Source organism: Xenopus tropicalis, chromosome 9, assembly GCF_000004195.4.
Source record: "Xenopus tropicalis strain Nigerian chromosome 9, UCB_Xtro_10.0, whole genome shotgun sequence".
NCBI classification, from domain to species: Eukaryota; Metazoa; Chordata; class Amphibia; order Anura; family Pipidae; genus Xenopus; species Xenopus tropicalis.
In genome coordinates, this window is record NC_030685.2 from 54,029,123 (window position 1) to 54,045,988 (window position 16,866).

Here is a 16,866-nt window from a genome sequence, read left to right on the forward strand (position 1 = left end):
TTAATAGTTGAAAATGTTTAACTTATTTATTGGACTTCATTAAGTTACTAGTCTTATAAAAAGGTTTTACTTACACAGCCAAGAGATAGAATCTTCAGCTGCTGGGTCAATATCAAATCAAGTATAAGTAATACAACCAACTCTCTAATAGAATATTGTATTCCAAATAGTCTCTCTTTTCAACATATGGCTCAAGGGGTGCTTATCCACAATCACTTATTTTCACCTTGGATCCCTTTAAAACTTTGTTTTCACAGAAATATTTATGTTCAGTCATTCAGACGACAGGCAGATAATGATCAAGTGTCTTTGTCTTCCATCTCCAAGAAATCTGTCAAGGTTCCCAAGTCTAAAGGAATGAGTAAATACTCCACTCCATCCACACCCTGGGGATCGACAATAATGATACATGAATAACAAGAGCAAAGCAGAAGTGTATTATATGAAGACTGACTTGGCAAATGTAAGCAGCAGCCAATAAGCTGTTCTACTCATGTGTCCTACTCATCCACAAGAAAATGGTTAAGGAGTTAACATTATGAAACAATGCTAACACAAAATGTAATCACTGCTAGAACTCCAAGTGCAGCTCATAAATATTACATACCAGCAAGTTAAAGGGGTGGTTCACCTACAGCAGGGGTTGGAAAAGCAACCCAAGCATCATAAAGTTCAAGTACAACAACTGTTTTGTGAGGCTACAATTTTATCATTACTTTATTACCTATCTTTCTGTTTAGGTCATTCTCCCTTCATATTCCTGACTCTCTTTCAAACTACTGCCTGGTTGCTGGATTAAATTAGACCGTAGCAATCAAATAGCTGCTGAACAAAAAAAAAAACGAAATAATTCAAAAACTGGAAATAAAAAAAAGACCAGTTGCAAACTGTCAAAGAATAGCACTCACTACACACTACATCATACTTATAGTTCATTTAAAAGTGAACAACGCCTTTAAGTACTGTAACTGTACTGGTATTTATAGGCACACATTCCACATCTAGCAAAGATAAGATATATGTTAATACCCGAACCTGTAACCTTATAATCATTTCTATACATAGTCATATTTACCAACGCTGGGCACATTTCATATAATATTGTATTTATGTAATACAGATAGGTAATACTTGTGTTTGCTATACTTATAGACAAAATGTTATTTTGTAGAACAGGATTATTAGATGCCTGTGCTTTCCAAGCTGAGCTGGTAGCATAGAGCAAGTGATAAAATGGTATCAGAAAACTACTGATAAATATTTAGTGGATAATATATTGTATAACTGCTAGATTTCTTAATCAATTTGATGAGGAAAAAAAAAAGACATACTTTTTTTGTCCTGATGAGTTTGTGGTCTCGGAATTCTGTAAGCTGAGCCCTTAGTGTTAGGTCACTGTTGACAAGGAATGCTTCTCGACATTGTTGATAAAAATCCTGAAATGAAAGACCTACACAAATGCAAAATAACACATTTTAGAGAAAGTTTAGCAACTTATACACTTATATGAAGATTTTTTAAAAACATTTTCTGCTTCATTCAAATTTGTTTATTAATGACAAGGGGAGGGAAATGTAAGTAATGTATCTGTGTTTGCCAATGACACAAGGTGTGTCATCTTTGCAGGAGGCTCTCTGCATATACTTGCACGCTGGGTAGGAGAGTGCCAGATAAGATTCAGTGTTTGTAAATTGACCCATTTGGGATTTAAAAATATATTCCTTTTCCCTGGAGATTGGGAGAAAATGGTCAATGTTTGCATGTACCCAGTTTTAGTGCCAAATTGTACAAAATGTAACAGTGTGCCAAATACCCTCAACTTAAAAGATGTTTGAGATAAAGATTTCTTCAAATACTAATAATAAAATACCTGTATATGAAGGGTTGTCCTTGTTGGCCAACTGATACTCTGCCAATAGCCGGAAAATACCCCTGGAGAACAAGATTATCGGTTTAAGTCACTAAATATAAGCATGTACATTCCAAACTGCATGCTTATAGTGTTTACACATACCTGGCATTGGGAGTCAAGCTGCGGAGTACATGAGTGAGAGAACTCAGGGCTAATGCTCCAGACCGTTTTACAAGAAGTGAATTCTCATATGATGTCTCTTCTACATACGAGTTGAAAGTGGTTGTTTCATACCACAGCCAATTATATAAACTTTGCTTTGACTGATCCCACACTGAAAAAAAAATCAAAGGGGCTGTTACCTTGAAATTAACTTTTAGTATGTTGTACAGAGTACTATTTTGAAACAAATTTTAATTGTTCTAAGTGGAAATCTTGCTGAGAACTATAACATAATTCTATAAACATACTAAAAGTTATCTTATACGTGAAAAACCACTTTAAAATCGGGTCCTCCAATCAAAATCATATTTTTGCATAGTGAAAAATTTAATTTCTTTAGGAGTTTAGAATACGGATACAGTTTTGGGTTTAGTTATCCGGAAACACGATATCCAGAAAGCTGCGAATTACAGGAAGCCCGTGTCCCATAGACTCCATTTTAATCAAATAATTCAGATTTTTAAAATTGATTTCCTTTTTATCTGTAAAAATAAAACAGTGCTTTGTTTTTTATCTCAACTAAGATATAATTAATCCTTACTGGATGTAATATAATCCTATTGGGTTTAATTACTGTTTGATTTCTTAGACTTAAAGGTATGAAGATCCAAATTATGGAAAGACCCCTTCTCCGGAATACCATTGGTCCCAAGCATTTTTAATAGACCTGTACTGATACTCTAGCCTGTCTATATTTAAAGTTTATGTTCACTTTAGGTAATTCTGGCTGAACAGTAAGGTATGACTTTATGTAAAAAGTTTAATATATTTAAAGTCTAACACTTACTAAGAGGAGCATTTATGTGGTCTACAGAAGCAAGAAGGTGAAAGTTAGGAATAGAAGCCAATTGACCAAGGACCTGCTGACATTTTTCCCCTCGTAACATCTGGCTGTCCAGGTTATGAATAAGAAGATAAAGTTCTAGTGAGGGATCTGTGAAAAAAAGTAAAAAGTTATCACTTCTGGAACTACTGTAAATTAGAGAAATATAATCTATTTGAAATATAATGTCATTTGAAACAAAACTGGTTCATTTGCTTTGAAAAGTCATTTATTCCTATACAAAACTTTTATACAATATATCAAACATTTTTGCTTTGGAGCCTGGCTAAGCTAACAAAACTTGCGCAAATATTTCTGTTCACCTATTTTGCACCTACTTATTGCCCATATAAGGTAAACAAATAATAAACCAATGCTATTAATGCAAATTATTGCCCCTTTTCTGTTAAGATGCTATTATGATCTCTGAAGTCGCAGAGCAGAGTTTCCCATTTAAAAAACAGAAATTAGTCTCTAAAAGTTACTAGAGACAACTTTTTGCCACCCCTGTTAACAGGACAGTCCTTACTGTCTCTGGTAACTGGTCACGTTTTGCCACCTGAGGCATATTAAGAAGAGGGAGTTGCCGCACCTTACCAGGGACAATTCTTCCTAGACTTAAACAAAACATGTCATCTATTTCTGACCAGTAATGATTCTGTATATATATATTGTAAGTTCAGGAGTATGTGTGTTATGTTTTGACATATGTGCCAGAGAATACCATGCTGACATTATAACTACATTACACTGAAACAACTTCTTATTACCTTCTTTAAATCTCTGTAAAATAAAGTCCATTTGATCTAAAGGGCTCCGAAATGTTCCAGGATGACCTAATGCTTCCTCTGTGATGGAGTTTAGAATCTGAAAAGATGGAAGAGGAAGAATTCATGCAGAAAAATAAAACAAACTCTAAACAATTTATTGGGAAGACTTACCAGCCATAGTACCATGTGCAACACGTAAAAGGAGGGGATCTAAGGATCGCAGCCTTAAGGTCCCCATACACGGTAAGATCTGCTCGCTTGGCGAGATCACCAAGCGAGCGGATCTTCCCCCGATATCCCCACCTACGGGTCCAAGGGACCGATATCGGCAGCTTCTATCGGCCCGTGTATGGGGGCCTTTAGGATACTTCTTTAGAAGGGATCTGAAGAAGTAGCCTGTGGCTAAAGGCCCCCAGAAAACGAGCGGGCTGGCCGACCGATTAATGGCCTGAAATTGGGCAGATATCGATCTGCCAGGTTAGAAAATCCAGTCGGATCGGGGACCGCATCGGCTCGTTGATGCGGTCCCCGAACCGACTGCCCCATTGCCGCCTACATAATCTTATTATTTTTTTTTTTAACTTCCGCTCGCTTGGCGATCTTACCGTGTATGGGGACCTTTAGTAATGCGTAAACCGTGTGATCTCCTCTGCAAACCTTTTTATTGCATGTGATGCACAATGGTTTCAAACAAACAATAAAGATACGGTGCACTGTTTGCTTTATTATAGAAGAAAAATAAAAAAACCAGTACACTATAAACCTGTGCTTTTCTCTGGTCGGACATCAGAGAATGGCTTAGGTAAACCATGCCCATTCACTTAAAAAACCAAAAACACACAACAATCTTTATGGGTATAGCGTAGCGTTAAAACTTGCGCAAAAAGTTGCGTTTTTTTCGTAGCGTTAAAACTTAAGCGAAACTTCTCACCTTTTAAGTTTTAACGCTACGAAAAAGGCGCAACTTTTCGTGTAAGTTTTAACGCTACGGAAAAATCGGGCGATTTCACGCAACTTTCGTAATGGCTACGAAAAACTCGCGTTTTTACGCAAAAATCGTATTGGTAACGAAAAATTCGTAAAGACGCCGAAAAAATTGCAAAAAATACGAAAAAGTCGCAAAATGTTCGTTTCCAAGTCGGAACTTTTCCAATTCGGGTCGGATTCGTGGGTTAGTAAATCAGCCCCTTAGTGTTTCTTCGTGTAAACTAATATTTCTTAGCTGGCCAACTGCACCATAGTAGTAAAAAATTAAATCTCAAAGACAAAGACCCCAGATCTCCAGATGACTTGGAGTTGCTCACAAATGAATGCTTACTGAAGAGGCAGTGGCATATTGGCCACCAGAGGTTTGCCTGCATGTCTTTGTAGACAATCTATTTCACTAAACAAGACAACTATAATCACCTCATGTATTCAATTCCAGAGAAAAAGTCCAGAGAAATATGAAAAAGTCTGTGTCCCTTGGCTAGATACAAACTCAGATATGGCATATAAATGTTTATTTTATTTTAGTACTGTTTAATTTATTTTTTACTACTGACTGTAAACACCTTGTATATGTACAATATACATTCTGTAAATTCTTATACCAATTCATCTGTAAAATCCTCATCTCTAAGGGCATGTTCCATTTTCAATGAACAATGACTCATTTTAAATGAATAAAAAATCTATTTTAAAACAAATAAATCTGTCTATACAGTATAAACACCCAAATTCACTATATAAAACCCACTATATATATATCACATGTGTCTAAGCCTCTAATTCTCCTATCAAGTAATTTTAACTCTCATGCCATACTCTTGTTCCTTCTTCCTATTTTCTTTCTTTGGGCCATGTAAGGTTTCCTGCCATGCTCTTAAAGACTCAGTCTGATGCTCGATGAGTGATTTGTCTGAATTGACTTTCAAATTTTTAATTTCCCCTGTCAGCCTAAATTGTGATAATTATTACTAATAATACATATTTATAGCAAGTCCCTCAGTACAGTAACTCCTCAATAGTCAAACTGTACATTGGAACACCTGTGACTAGACAAATGACTTGTGCGAATAATATGATTTAGTGTAATCAACAAGAATGCATTTATTAAAATGCCCACTTACAGATTTCACTGTAATACTAGGGAAAAATCCATTAACAACGATATTAAGGGAATCCTGAAGCAGAGATGTACGAAACTTCTCAATCAAGTTTTGTTTGGAGCCAAGGCCAAAGAGGATAATATTGAACCCCAAGCTATATAAAAAAAAATATTATATTATATTAACAATACACAGACAAATCACATGGAAGGAAAGCAGGACTAAATTAAAGGAAAAGCGGGTAGACAAAATGTTAGACCACGGTAACAGAATTGTTTGTTCCACAGGCAGATGCTTCTTTTAAAAAAAGCTTTAGCAGCCCAGGAAACCTTTCTTTCCCAGCTGTCCCACAGGACTTTGCTTTACCATGCATGTGCAAAGCTAAATCTTAGCCTACATCTAAGTGAGATCTAGTAAAAGAAGGTAAGATTTTGCCATGGTGCTGCGACTGAACTTTTAGTGCAGTTTCCTTCCTAAAAGGAGCACCAACCCCAGAAACAAACCAATTCTATTTGCTGAGGAGAGGGTGCCTAACATTCTGGCACCCCTCAGTGAATAAGGCCTTTCCTCGTTCTTTAAAGGAGAACTAAACCCTAAAAATGAATATGGCTAAAAATGCCATTAAAAAAAAAAACAAAAACTTTATTGGCATTAATAAACAGATGAGCTGCAATACGTTCTTTTGTGATTAAAAGGGAGAGGGGGTAGAAATAAAACTATAATTTTGTTGATAAGTCAGATAACAGTGATCATTTTAAATAAATCTTATGCAGAAAGCATAAAAAATATGCTATATTTTATAAACTGAACTTATTGCACAAGCCTAAAGTTTTAGTATCTTAATAGCAGCAATGATCCAGGACTTCAAACTTTTTACATGGGGTCACCATCTTGGAAAGTGTCTGCGACACGCTCAGTGTGCCCTGAGCAGCTGTTTGAAAGCTAAGCTTGGGGTCATAGCAAATTAGCAGGCAGAAAATGAGTTTGGCCTATAGTATAAGCTGATGCTGCAGGGCTCATTGTTCTGATTATTCTGATGCTAATTATACTGGCTTCTGAGCCATGTAGTAAATATCTGTAGTAATTACTAATCAGCCTTATATTGTGACACATAAATGTCTCTGTGCTGCTGTCACGTACGTGAGCTTATAGATCGACTCGCAATATAATATATAAGATATAAATCCTATATATTATATTGCGAGTTGATCCATAAGCTCACGTACGTGACAGCAGCATGGAGCATGTACAGGGAATCGGCAGAACAGAAAATGGGGAAGCTACTTGGGCATCTTTGGAGGCACATATCACTTCTAAAAGGGCTGTGGTTGCCTTGGGCTAGTACAGAAAGAAGTCCAGAACATAATGTACATTTCTAGCCTACTTCTTGTTAGGCTTTAGTTTTTCTTTAAGTTTTTTTGTATTAAAATATAAACACTGACTTGGATTACTAATTTAGGAATTTAAAAATGATGAGAGAAACAATATTTAAAAAGGATAATATAGCCAACCATGAAAATTCATCACCATTTTTTTCTAAAACATAAACACTGTTCTAGAAGTTACAAAGATGTGCTTAATCTTGAAAATGCTTTGATCAAAAGCACGGATAGAAGCATCACTTGCAGTAACCATACTCTCTTTCACTAAAAATAATTTTTTGCACAGACTGCAAGAGACCATTGATTATTGTTGCTGCAGACAAAAGTAAATATTTAAAATGTAATGTCTTCTGAATAAAGCAATCACAACCAATAAACCACGTACTGCAGCTGCAGCATCCATTTGTAGAACAGAGCCTCATGCTGCACACTCATTCTGCACAGTTCACCAGCAAATGCTAAAGGAGTTTGATCAAGAAGCTTCCGAAGGGTTTCCTGTGGATACAGAGATAGAGCTTCAAACAAAGACTACAAAGTTATAACATATTACAGAAAAACTATGATATAAACACCAACAATTTCAAGCTGAATTTGAAACACTAGATGTCAGAATCTAGACGTAAGCAGGATTGTTCTGCTGCCAACAGAACTTTGGTGGTGGCAGAGGATGCATATACTGGCAATCAAGTGAAGCAAATAGGGAGAGGCCCTGTCAGAAGCCCATAGGAATGTAAACTTGCTGCAAGTACAGAAATGGGTGGGTGGAGCGGACTTGTATTTTAAGTGTGGCCAATTACTGCATTTTTTTTTACTTTAGAGTCCCTCCAGTTAATAGCAGTCCCAAAACCCCCTGCTATCAGCTGTTAAGCCACATTCTCTCAAACAGATCTCAAATAGGAATGCAGGCTAGAGGTTCTTGTAAAGGAGGACTAAAGTCTCAAAAAAGGTATTGCCTCTGCTTTGCTTCCATTTAAACAGCCCTACACAATTAAAATCTGAAATTTGTACTGTGGTCACTGCCAAAATTAGGTTTTATGTGCAAGAATGTGTCCCTACTGAGAGCTACAGGGCCTGTAGCTAATTACTACTTCTTATAAATCTGAGCCTCACTTTTATATATTTCTCCACAAACCTGGTCTAATTTTGGTGTCTGAAGCCTCTGCAAAGTTCTGTCTGATGTGAGAACCTTTGAACTGCTGTGTGCCTCAAAGTATTCTTCTACTAGGTTGCTCTGTAAATGGCAGAAAGGGAGTCAAACATCAAGCATTCCACACAATACTTAAAGCAGCAATTATTTCACAAGTCTCAAAAAGGCAATAAAGCAGAAATATATCTTTCTATAGCTGCATTTTATTTTTCTAATATATCAATAATAAACTATACACTACCATTTTGATGACTCAGAGTGAACTATTGGCATGGAATTATGAAACAAAAATTTACCAATAGGCTGGCTAACAAAACCCACCATTATATGAAACCTGACAAATTGGAATAGTAGGAAAATGAATAAGGGCAAAACTGGAGAAACACCATATGTGCTACTGGAACACTTTAAACAGGCTTACGGCAGGTGTTTTCTTTCCTTTCTTTGTTGGTGTCTTGCTGGGAGTCTGGGAAACTTTGCTTGGTGTTTTAGCTGCAGAAGACTTGTCTTCCAGCTCCTCATCAGAGTTGGAGGCAGAGTAATCACTTTCACTATCAGACTGCTGATTGGGGGCTGAAAGACATACAATTTCATAAAAATTAACATCAAGTATATCTGAGAAGTTATTTTAAAGGGGTTATATAGTAAGACTGAAGCAAATTCATATTTTAATATATCCATAATTACTTCATAATAGTTTTAAAAATAGTGGATAGAATATGGTCTTTATACATACTGAACTGTAGAAGACATAAAGAATATTTATACATACTGGTATTAAAGAATTAGAATTGTAGATGACACAGGACAGAAGCTTGAAGAATTTTGACCATTCTCTGAAAACCAGAGCAGCTTTCTGATGTGTACCCTTGCATGGGAAAGGTTGCTGAATATATAGGGGCTACATGCAGGACATTACCGTCATGTGGTAATCCAGCTAGAAATTTGAGAAAGGCAGATTTTAAATATTAGGGAAATAATTAGTATCTGTAGTTTAGCCCAAGAAAGCAGATTTTTAGGTTTTTTTTTGTGTAGACAGTGAAAGAGGTGTCTACTGTGCATGCTTGCAGCCTCTACTACAACGGAAATCAATCAGGCATGTACAGTAGACAGGTATGTTATTCTGGGGGCTATATAGAGTCTTTGATTCCACATCAGAATGACACAGTGGATACCTGACTTCTGGCCTAAGCAAGGTTAACTGCCAGCTCAAGGACATGCTTAGAAGAGTCAGACACTGGATGACTTTATTAGTCATGTCACACAAGTACACACGAGGCACATGAATCACATGCATTGAGGAATGGTACAGTGAAGAGTATTAAAAAGGGCTGCTTGTTGGCTGGAAAAATCAAGATTAAATGAGCATTCCCCTTTAGGTGGCCATTAACTGGCAGATTTAAGCTGCTGATTCTAGTCCCTTAGACCGATTTGGCAGCTTATCTGCCTGTGTATGTGGCCCTCCGACAGGTGTCCCCAACTGATATCAGGTCAAAAATCAGGCGGCTTAATTTTTCTTTTGGATAGAGGACCATATCAGCTCATTGATGCAGTTCTCACTCCAACTTTTCGTATTCCCCTTAGGCCAAACCATTGCATTAAATTACCCACCAAAGGGGAGTATCGGGGGAAAGGTTTGATCGTTTGGCAAAACAAGCAAATCTGTACGGCCACCATTTTCTTGAAATGAACGAGCTATGGAAAGCTCAGATGGAGAGGCCATCATAGCAGATTTCCATTAAATAAGATTTAGGTTATGAATTAGCAAAATGCACACCCAAAATATAAGTGGGTAAAAGATTTCAGCAACCCAAAATGGTTGCTCTGATCTGGCCATTCATGTTACTGCTGAAAGATTACATGGAGTTTACATGGATGGCAAAACACTCCTTCTGCCGTTACCTTATCTTGCCACAATTGCACTGGCAGGGGTAGCACAACTACCATGTAAGCCTATGCAGGTTTTTTTTAGCATTTTTCCAAGAAGCAATGCACTTATGTGATGCTGCAATCATGAATGGTTTATTCTTCCAGTTATGCCATTGTAAACAAATAGGAACATGTCACTTATACAAAATATGGTACCTGACAGCCGCTTCCTTAGCCTGTGAGGTGTTGTGGATATGAATTCATTTTTCCGCCCCTATAAAATAATAAGTTTTTATTGGTATGTTTAAAATCTAAAGAAGCAAGAAGTCGCAGGCGAGGTTAGCTAAAAATGTAGCATGTCATAGATAACGGATGTCTAAAGTGACCTTGAAGATGGCTAACTTTTACAATGGACTAGACTAGCTGTGGCAAAAGACAAGAAATTTTAACTGCACGTAGGTGCTTTGATTGCTACAGTGCTTGGAGATTCATACTGAACCACCCTTTGTGTTTACTTAATGGGAAATCCAGCACCTACACACAAATGGGGTGAAGACACATGGAGCTACTTAGTAGCAGCTACTTTTCATGGCTACTAAATGCCAGAAAATATCCTGCCAAAGACAATACTGAGAATTGCCTCTTCTAAAACACACATAGAGACAATTATCAGTAAATGATCAGCACTGTCTATTCTTAAAGGACAAGAAAAGTCAAACTCTATTAAGCACACAATTAAATAGTACTACTATTGCTGTGTAAAAACGCTATATTCCTGGCTCGCTTAATCAAAGATTTACAGAGATACACTAACTACAAACTACATACTTGTTTTAGTGAATGGCGTCGCCATCTTTAACAAGGGATGCCCATTCTTTTTCCCTCACCGTCTCTACTGCTCATGCTCACAACTCCGGCTCACACACCAACTCTCAGCCCCCCCCTCAGATCCCCGCTCCGCTCCGCGCACCCCCCCCACACACCAACTGCACAGTCCCCAACTGACTCGGCCCGCCCCCCCCCGCTCACCGGTTGCCGCCCGCTGCGCGCCGCTACCCCCTCACAGCTCACCGATCCTGATTGCCGTGTCCTATACTGCGTCGCCATGGCAACCAGATGCTAGGGGGAGCGCTCCTGCTGTGTGCGCATGTGCTAACTGAAGAACTGGTCGCAGTGTCTGTGCAGGAGCGTTGCATTATGGGAATCTTCTCTACCCAGCTCAGCGTTTTTTCTTCCTGTTTGGCTTCTGATCATCTGAACTATTGAAATATGGGGAGACTTAAGGGCACTATTGAGACAACTGAAGGTATGCCTGCATTTTGAGATTAACTCTTTACTAGCCTTTCCTTCTCCTTTAAAGCTGTGACAAGTAGCTCCGTGTGTCTCCACCCTTAAGGTCCCCATACACGGGCCGATTCTAGCTGCCGATATTGGTCCCTTAGACCAATTCGGCAGCTAATCGGCCCATGTATGGGCACTACCGACGGTAGAAAATCTAACCCCAGGGCCAAATGATCGAAATAATCCTGGATTCTCCCGATATCGCCCACCCTTTAAAGTTGCCCCACACGGGAAGATTTAAGCTGCTGATTTAGCACCTTCAGATCAAGTATGCATCTTATCTGCCTGTGTATGGGGTGCCCACCAACAATCCTGCTCAACTGATATCTGTCAGATTATTTGCCAGATATTCATCTGGCAGGTTTGAAGAATCTAGTCAGAAGAGGAGTACTTTGGCTCATTAATATGGTCCTTGTCTGATGGGTTTCTGCAGGAATCTGCCTAGTACATATGGGGCTGACATGGGGCCCAGAAGTGCAGGTTTGGCGACCTTGAGAAACAAGTGGATTTAACGGTGTATGGCTACCTTTACACACCTGAGACAGATGTTGATTGGGAACACAACAACAGTTTGAATTACAAATATTTGACTTGAAGTTTTTACTCACCTTAGAGGGAGTTTTGTTTGCAGTATGTTCTAAACATAAAAAGATGTTCAGAAAAATAAAATTAGAGATATAAAACAATATGATGTATGCAATGCAAGCCAATTCTGATATGCTGACACCCTACTCTTATACTCTTACTGTTAGCAGGAGGGCTGACTGTTTCTTCTGAACTGTCTGATACAGAGAAGCTTACTGTCTTTGCTGGAGTTCTGGCCATTTCAGTAGCTGTAAGGGAAAAAAATTAAAAGGTATTCCACCAAAAGTCTTATAAGAGGAAACAGCTTACAGTTTGTTTTTTTTTTCAAATAAAAACTAATCCAGCTAAACCAGCGAGTTGTTGATAGGGTTTGTAAACTTAGTCCAGTGTCCATGCTGTTAATATGCACATTTTCTTACATACAGTGCCCTGGAAAAGCATGGTCATTCTTTCACATGACTGGATAACAAACCTTACACCAAAAAGCTGTGCATTTGTGTGAGTGCACACACATTTTGAGGCCAGTGCACACAACAAATTGTGGCATGCCCAAAGAATTTTGTGTGAAAACACCACAATTCGTATTTATTATGACATGAGCATACAGTTCTTTTAAAAAGGTGTAGACGGTGGTACAACAGAGGTAGCCCGTTCAGAGCTTTATCCACAGGCTGAGAATCAGTCTGGTGTGGCAGTAGCAAGCTGCAAATTATAAACCCAATAATGTGAAAACTGTCCATTCCTAGATATCAGGTAAAAAAAAGGGTCTCTGGAGAGTGGTGGCATTTCACTCCAGTGAAATTGATTGAGTGAAACTGTGAGCTCTAACTTCACTCTTTGATAGAAATTCTCTATGAAACCAAGAGGTATATTTAAGTTTATTGTTCTAAACCTCTGTCTCCACACAACTACTACATCTGCCATTTGTAGAACTTAGCATATTGTTATTCCTTTTGCTAAGTAAATGACTTGTTTCTTTTTAACTTTTCCACTCTGAAGATATTTACATTTTAATGAAAATTAAATGCACAGAAAAACAGCCATTAGAAAAAACACAGTGAAAAAATACCCAGATATCAATACATTTTTCAGCCAAGCAAAACACGTTACTTTTGCTCATCATTAGTGGCAGCCCTATATCCACTGTCCATAACAGCACATTAAAAAGCAGCAGGATCCACTAAAGGCCAAGTAGAGAGCAAATCACCTACCTGAGTGTGCACAAAGTGCTCATACACATAGGAATTTGTGTTTGCTGTGTGGTAGATTTTTTATGCGTTCGATCTATGGCAACATAGACTTCTTGTCAAGTAAGGTGCATTTCATACTTTTTATAACAGTTTTATTTTATGGGGGCACGTACTACCAAGAAACTGTACCACACACCAGAACAAGTAGCTATTAAAAATGTACATTAGAGCTTACCAAGCTGTGCCATTTTGTTAGAGCGTTTGATGGTGTAGAAAGAATACACATCCCCTCCACCTGTGCCAGGTCCATTATTCAAAGTATCTATGAGTGAAACATACCATGAACATCAGTTCAGATTTCTAAACAAGGGGAAAACCAGATCAGTTACTTAGAAGTACCTTCTTTATCCACTCCTAAAACATCTACGTAATTCTGTTCCCTCCAAGATTCTGAAGTCACCTCGTCTACGTGTAAATCAACATTCTTAATTATGTTCTTTACAGCAACAATTCGTTGTGCTGCAGCGTTATTCTGTGTCTTACTCCCTGAAAAATATTAACACATGCATTAGAAAATGCCAGATTGCGTTAAAAGTTCACTTTGCGATAACAGCGGTAGGCATTATAAAGGAGAAGGAAAGGCAAAAATGAAGGAAGCTTTATCGTAAAGAACAAAGCCATAAGCACTCACAGAAACAGAGGATTTATTTTCTTCTTTTGTGTACACATATTCTTCAGTGTCAGACTTCCTTCTCTCAAAATTCTTCAGGGCATGGGCACGAGTCTACTCAGTTTGCTCCTTTCTCCCTTCTACTGCTCCCCCCCCCACCAGAATTTGTTACCCCTCTCAACTCTATGTAATCTGAGCTACCAGCAGCTAGAGTTGCACCACGGAAGCTACTGAGACCAGTAGCAGTAAAAATGCCAGTATGCCTTTCCTTCTCCTTTAATACATTCCATTTGGCCAAAACTAGACTAGTAATAAAAGTAATAGAAGTGACAAGTCAGTACAAAGTAGAATGTACTCTGACCCTTACTAAAGGTCCCCATACACGGACTGATTCTAGCTGCCGATATCGGTCCCTTAGACCAATTCGCCAGCTAATCGGCCCATGTATGGGGACTACCGACGGGCCTGCCCGACCGATATCTGGCCTGAAATCAGCCAGATCTCGATCAGGCAGGTTAGAAAATCTAGTCAGATCGGGGACCGCATTGGCTCGTTGATGCGGTCTCCGGACCGACTTATGCCTATGCCTGGATTCTCCCGATATCGCCCACCTGTAGGCGATGTCGCCAAGTGAGCGGATCTTAAAAGGTGTATGGGCACCTTTACTTACTTACCTGAAAAAGAGACACTTTCCACAGACATCAATTAGCAACACTATCATATTATGCCCAAAAGAAAAATGACCCAGTTAAGGTAAACAATAAAACAGCTTCACTCAAATGTGGATGTTATTGGTGCTTTTAATAAATAATTCTAATTTTATTAGAATCTGATATTAGAATCTGTTAATATAGCAGCAAGGTATATACCTTGCTGCTGAATTAACAGATTCTAATAAAATTAAAATAGCGATATTGTTATAAATAGGGATGCACCGAACCCACTTTTTTGGGTTTGGCCAAACCCCTGAACCCACCCTGACGGATTCTGCCGAATCCTAATTAACATATGCTAATTAGGATGGGGAAGGGTAAACCCCCCCATTTAACCCTTCCGAATGCTAATTAGCATATGTTAATTTATATTATATCTATATTAGTTCGGCCAGGACCATGGATTCGGCCGAAACCAAATCCTTAAAAAAAAAGCTGGATACGGCCCGAATCCTGAACCAAATCCAGGATTCGGTGCATCCCTAGTTATAGTTATAAACAATATACAATGACACCTCAGTTTCCCACCTTGTTTATCAGTGATGTGTTCCAAGACATCTTCATCAGGAGTAAACTGTACCTTGAACTGCATTGTGCCATTGTGAGATTCATGGCTCATGTTTGACTTTCTGTAGGGCAGAGATAAATTATTATATAATTGATATGGCAAATACTAAGCACAATTCTGATAAATTCTTCACCTTAAATCCTACAAACTTTTTACAAGATTCTTTTTTATAGTCAGGGCTTCGTTTTCAAAAGAAAGATGGCCTTCAAAAATTACAGGACGCCATCAATTTTTTAAAAAAAAAATTATTTCTTTTTTTCTGTAATAATAATTCCATACCTTGTACTTGAAGGTAACTAAACTGCACAAATCCATAATAGTAGCAAAATAATCCTATTGTGTTTTATAATGATTTTTAGCAAGTATAGAGATTCAAATTACAGAAAGATCCCTTATATAATAAAAAAAAACTAGGTTCCAAATATTCCGGATAACAGAACCCATACCTGTATTTGTAATTATAAGTACAACATAACCTCTCCTGTACACCTTCACTTGCAACTTTGAATGAACCATGGTAGTTCAGTCTCTTTTGCCACTTTACAATCTCTTCCAAAGAAATTTGAATAATACAGACAAGTATACCAATTTATATAATACTTTTGCTCAAACATCTATATAGAATAGTACTGTACTTGGGCCTGGCTAACATGAGCTTCGGGAGCAAAAACCATGTTCTATAAAATGTTTTTCTATAACCTGGCTGTCATGTAACCAGGACCAATCATTGGCCCTAATGACTGCCTAAACCATTTCATCTGGGCTGTAAAGGTACTGATCCAATTGGAATCATAGCTTTGCGCTGTTCAGCAAATACCATGTTAAAGGACAAGGGCAGGTATTAAGTCCTCTTCCTCAGCAAGAGCTCTGCAAATAGATTAGGAAAAACTGCAGGATTTTGTCTACAGAGCTTTATCATGTAGGCAGGCAATGTTGCTAAATTTCACTCCATGTTTCAAACCTTCTGCTCCGGGCACAAACATGTCTTGCCTTAGCTTTTTTTTTCTCCTTCAGTAATGACACTTGGGTCACACGGGATGCCAGCTTTTCATTGCTGAACCTTCACTTTTCTGCAAAAAGGGAACCTAGCATAATATTTCTAAGGTGATGCTAGGTTCTTTAGCCACTGGAGGAGCAAGAGTGGATACACAACTAACCAGAGCCAGGGGAAAGTGATGTCAGTGGCAACCCTGAATGTAGAGCGCAAATCACCTTCCTGAGTGTGCCCTAAGCACTCATACACATGGGCATTTGTGTTTGCCGTGCGGTAGAGTTTATGTGTTTCAACATGTGGCAACATAGAAAATTACATCCACATTCACCATGCCCTTGGATACAGACCCATGGAGATACACAGATCAGCTTTTACCTCAAAGATAAAAATCCCACCAGCAGGCAAATACGGATACAAACACATGTGTAAGGGCTTGATTTGCCACCTTTTCAGGAAAAAAAAATGCCAGGCTTCCTCTATTTTTAGCTTTTCTTCCTAATAATAAGATTTGCATCAAGTATCCTTTTTAAGGGCCAGGGTGGCATGGGGGGGGGGGGGGGGAGGCCGATCACCATTCGAACCAGTTCTTCAGCTTGCCATTAACCGTCACAGTCTACTCTACCACTAAGCTATCAAAGGGATCATCAGTC

The 16,866-nt window shown here is 38.4% G+C and overlaps 1 protein-coding gene across 2 annotated transcripts in view; it reads right to left on the reverse strand.

Annotated features, from left to right (window-relative positions):
- The window catches only part of orc2 (origin recognition complex subunit 2), a 19,646-nt gene continuing 2,780 nt past the window's right edge, over positions 1-16,866 (reverse strand). For both annotated transcript variants that reach the window (XM_012970573.3, NM_001079338.1), the window contains exons 2-17: positions 15,183-15,283; positions 13,671-13,817; positions 13,507-13,593; positions 12,243-12,329; positions 12,105-12,133; positions 10,372-10,429; positions 8,708-8,859; positions 8,272-8,370; positions 7,525-7,634; positions 5,779-5,911; positions 3,668-3,764; positions 2,862-3,008; positions 2,015-2,186; positions 1,871-1,932; positions 1,332-1,450; positions 1-386 (exon numbers count right to left, since the gene is read on the reverse strand). In XM_012970573.3, coding sequence (XP_012826027.1) covers positions 300-386; positions 1,332-1,450; positions 1,871-1,932; positions 2,015-2,186; positions 2,862-3,008; positions 3,668-3,764; positions 5,779-5,911; positions 7,525-7,634; positions 8,272-8,370; positions 8,708-8,859; positions 10,372-10,429; positions 12,105-12,133; positions 12,243-12,329; positions 13,507-13,593; positions 13,671-13,817; positions 15,183-15,273 — 1,677 coding nt within the window. In that variant the 5' untranslated portion in view covers positions 15,274-15,283 and the 3' untranslated portion in view covers positions 1-299. The remainder of the gene's footprint in view (positions 387-1,331; positions 1,451-1,870; positions 1,933-2,014; positions 2,187-2,861; positions 3,009-3,667; positions 3,765-5,778; positions 5,912-7,524; positions 7,635-8,271; positions 8,371-8,707; positions 8,860-10,371; positions 10,430-12,104; positions 12,134-12,242; positions 12,330-13,506; positions 13,594-13,670; positions 13,818-15,182; positions 15,284-16,866) is intronic.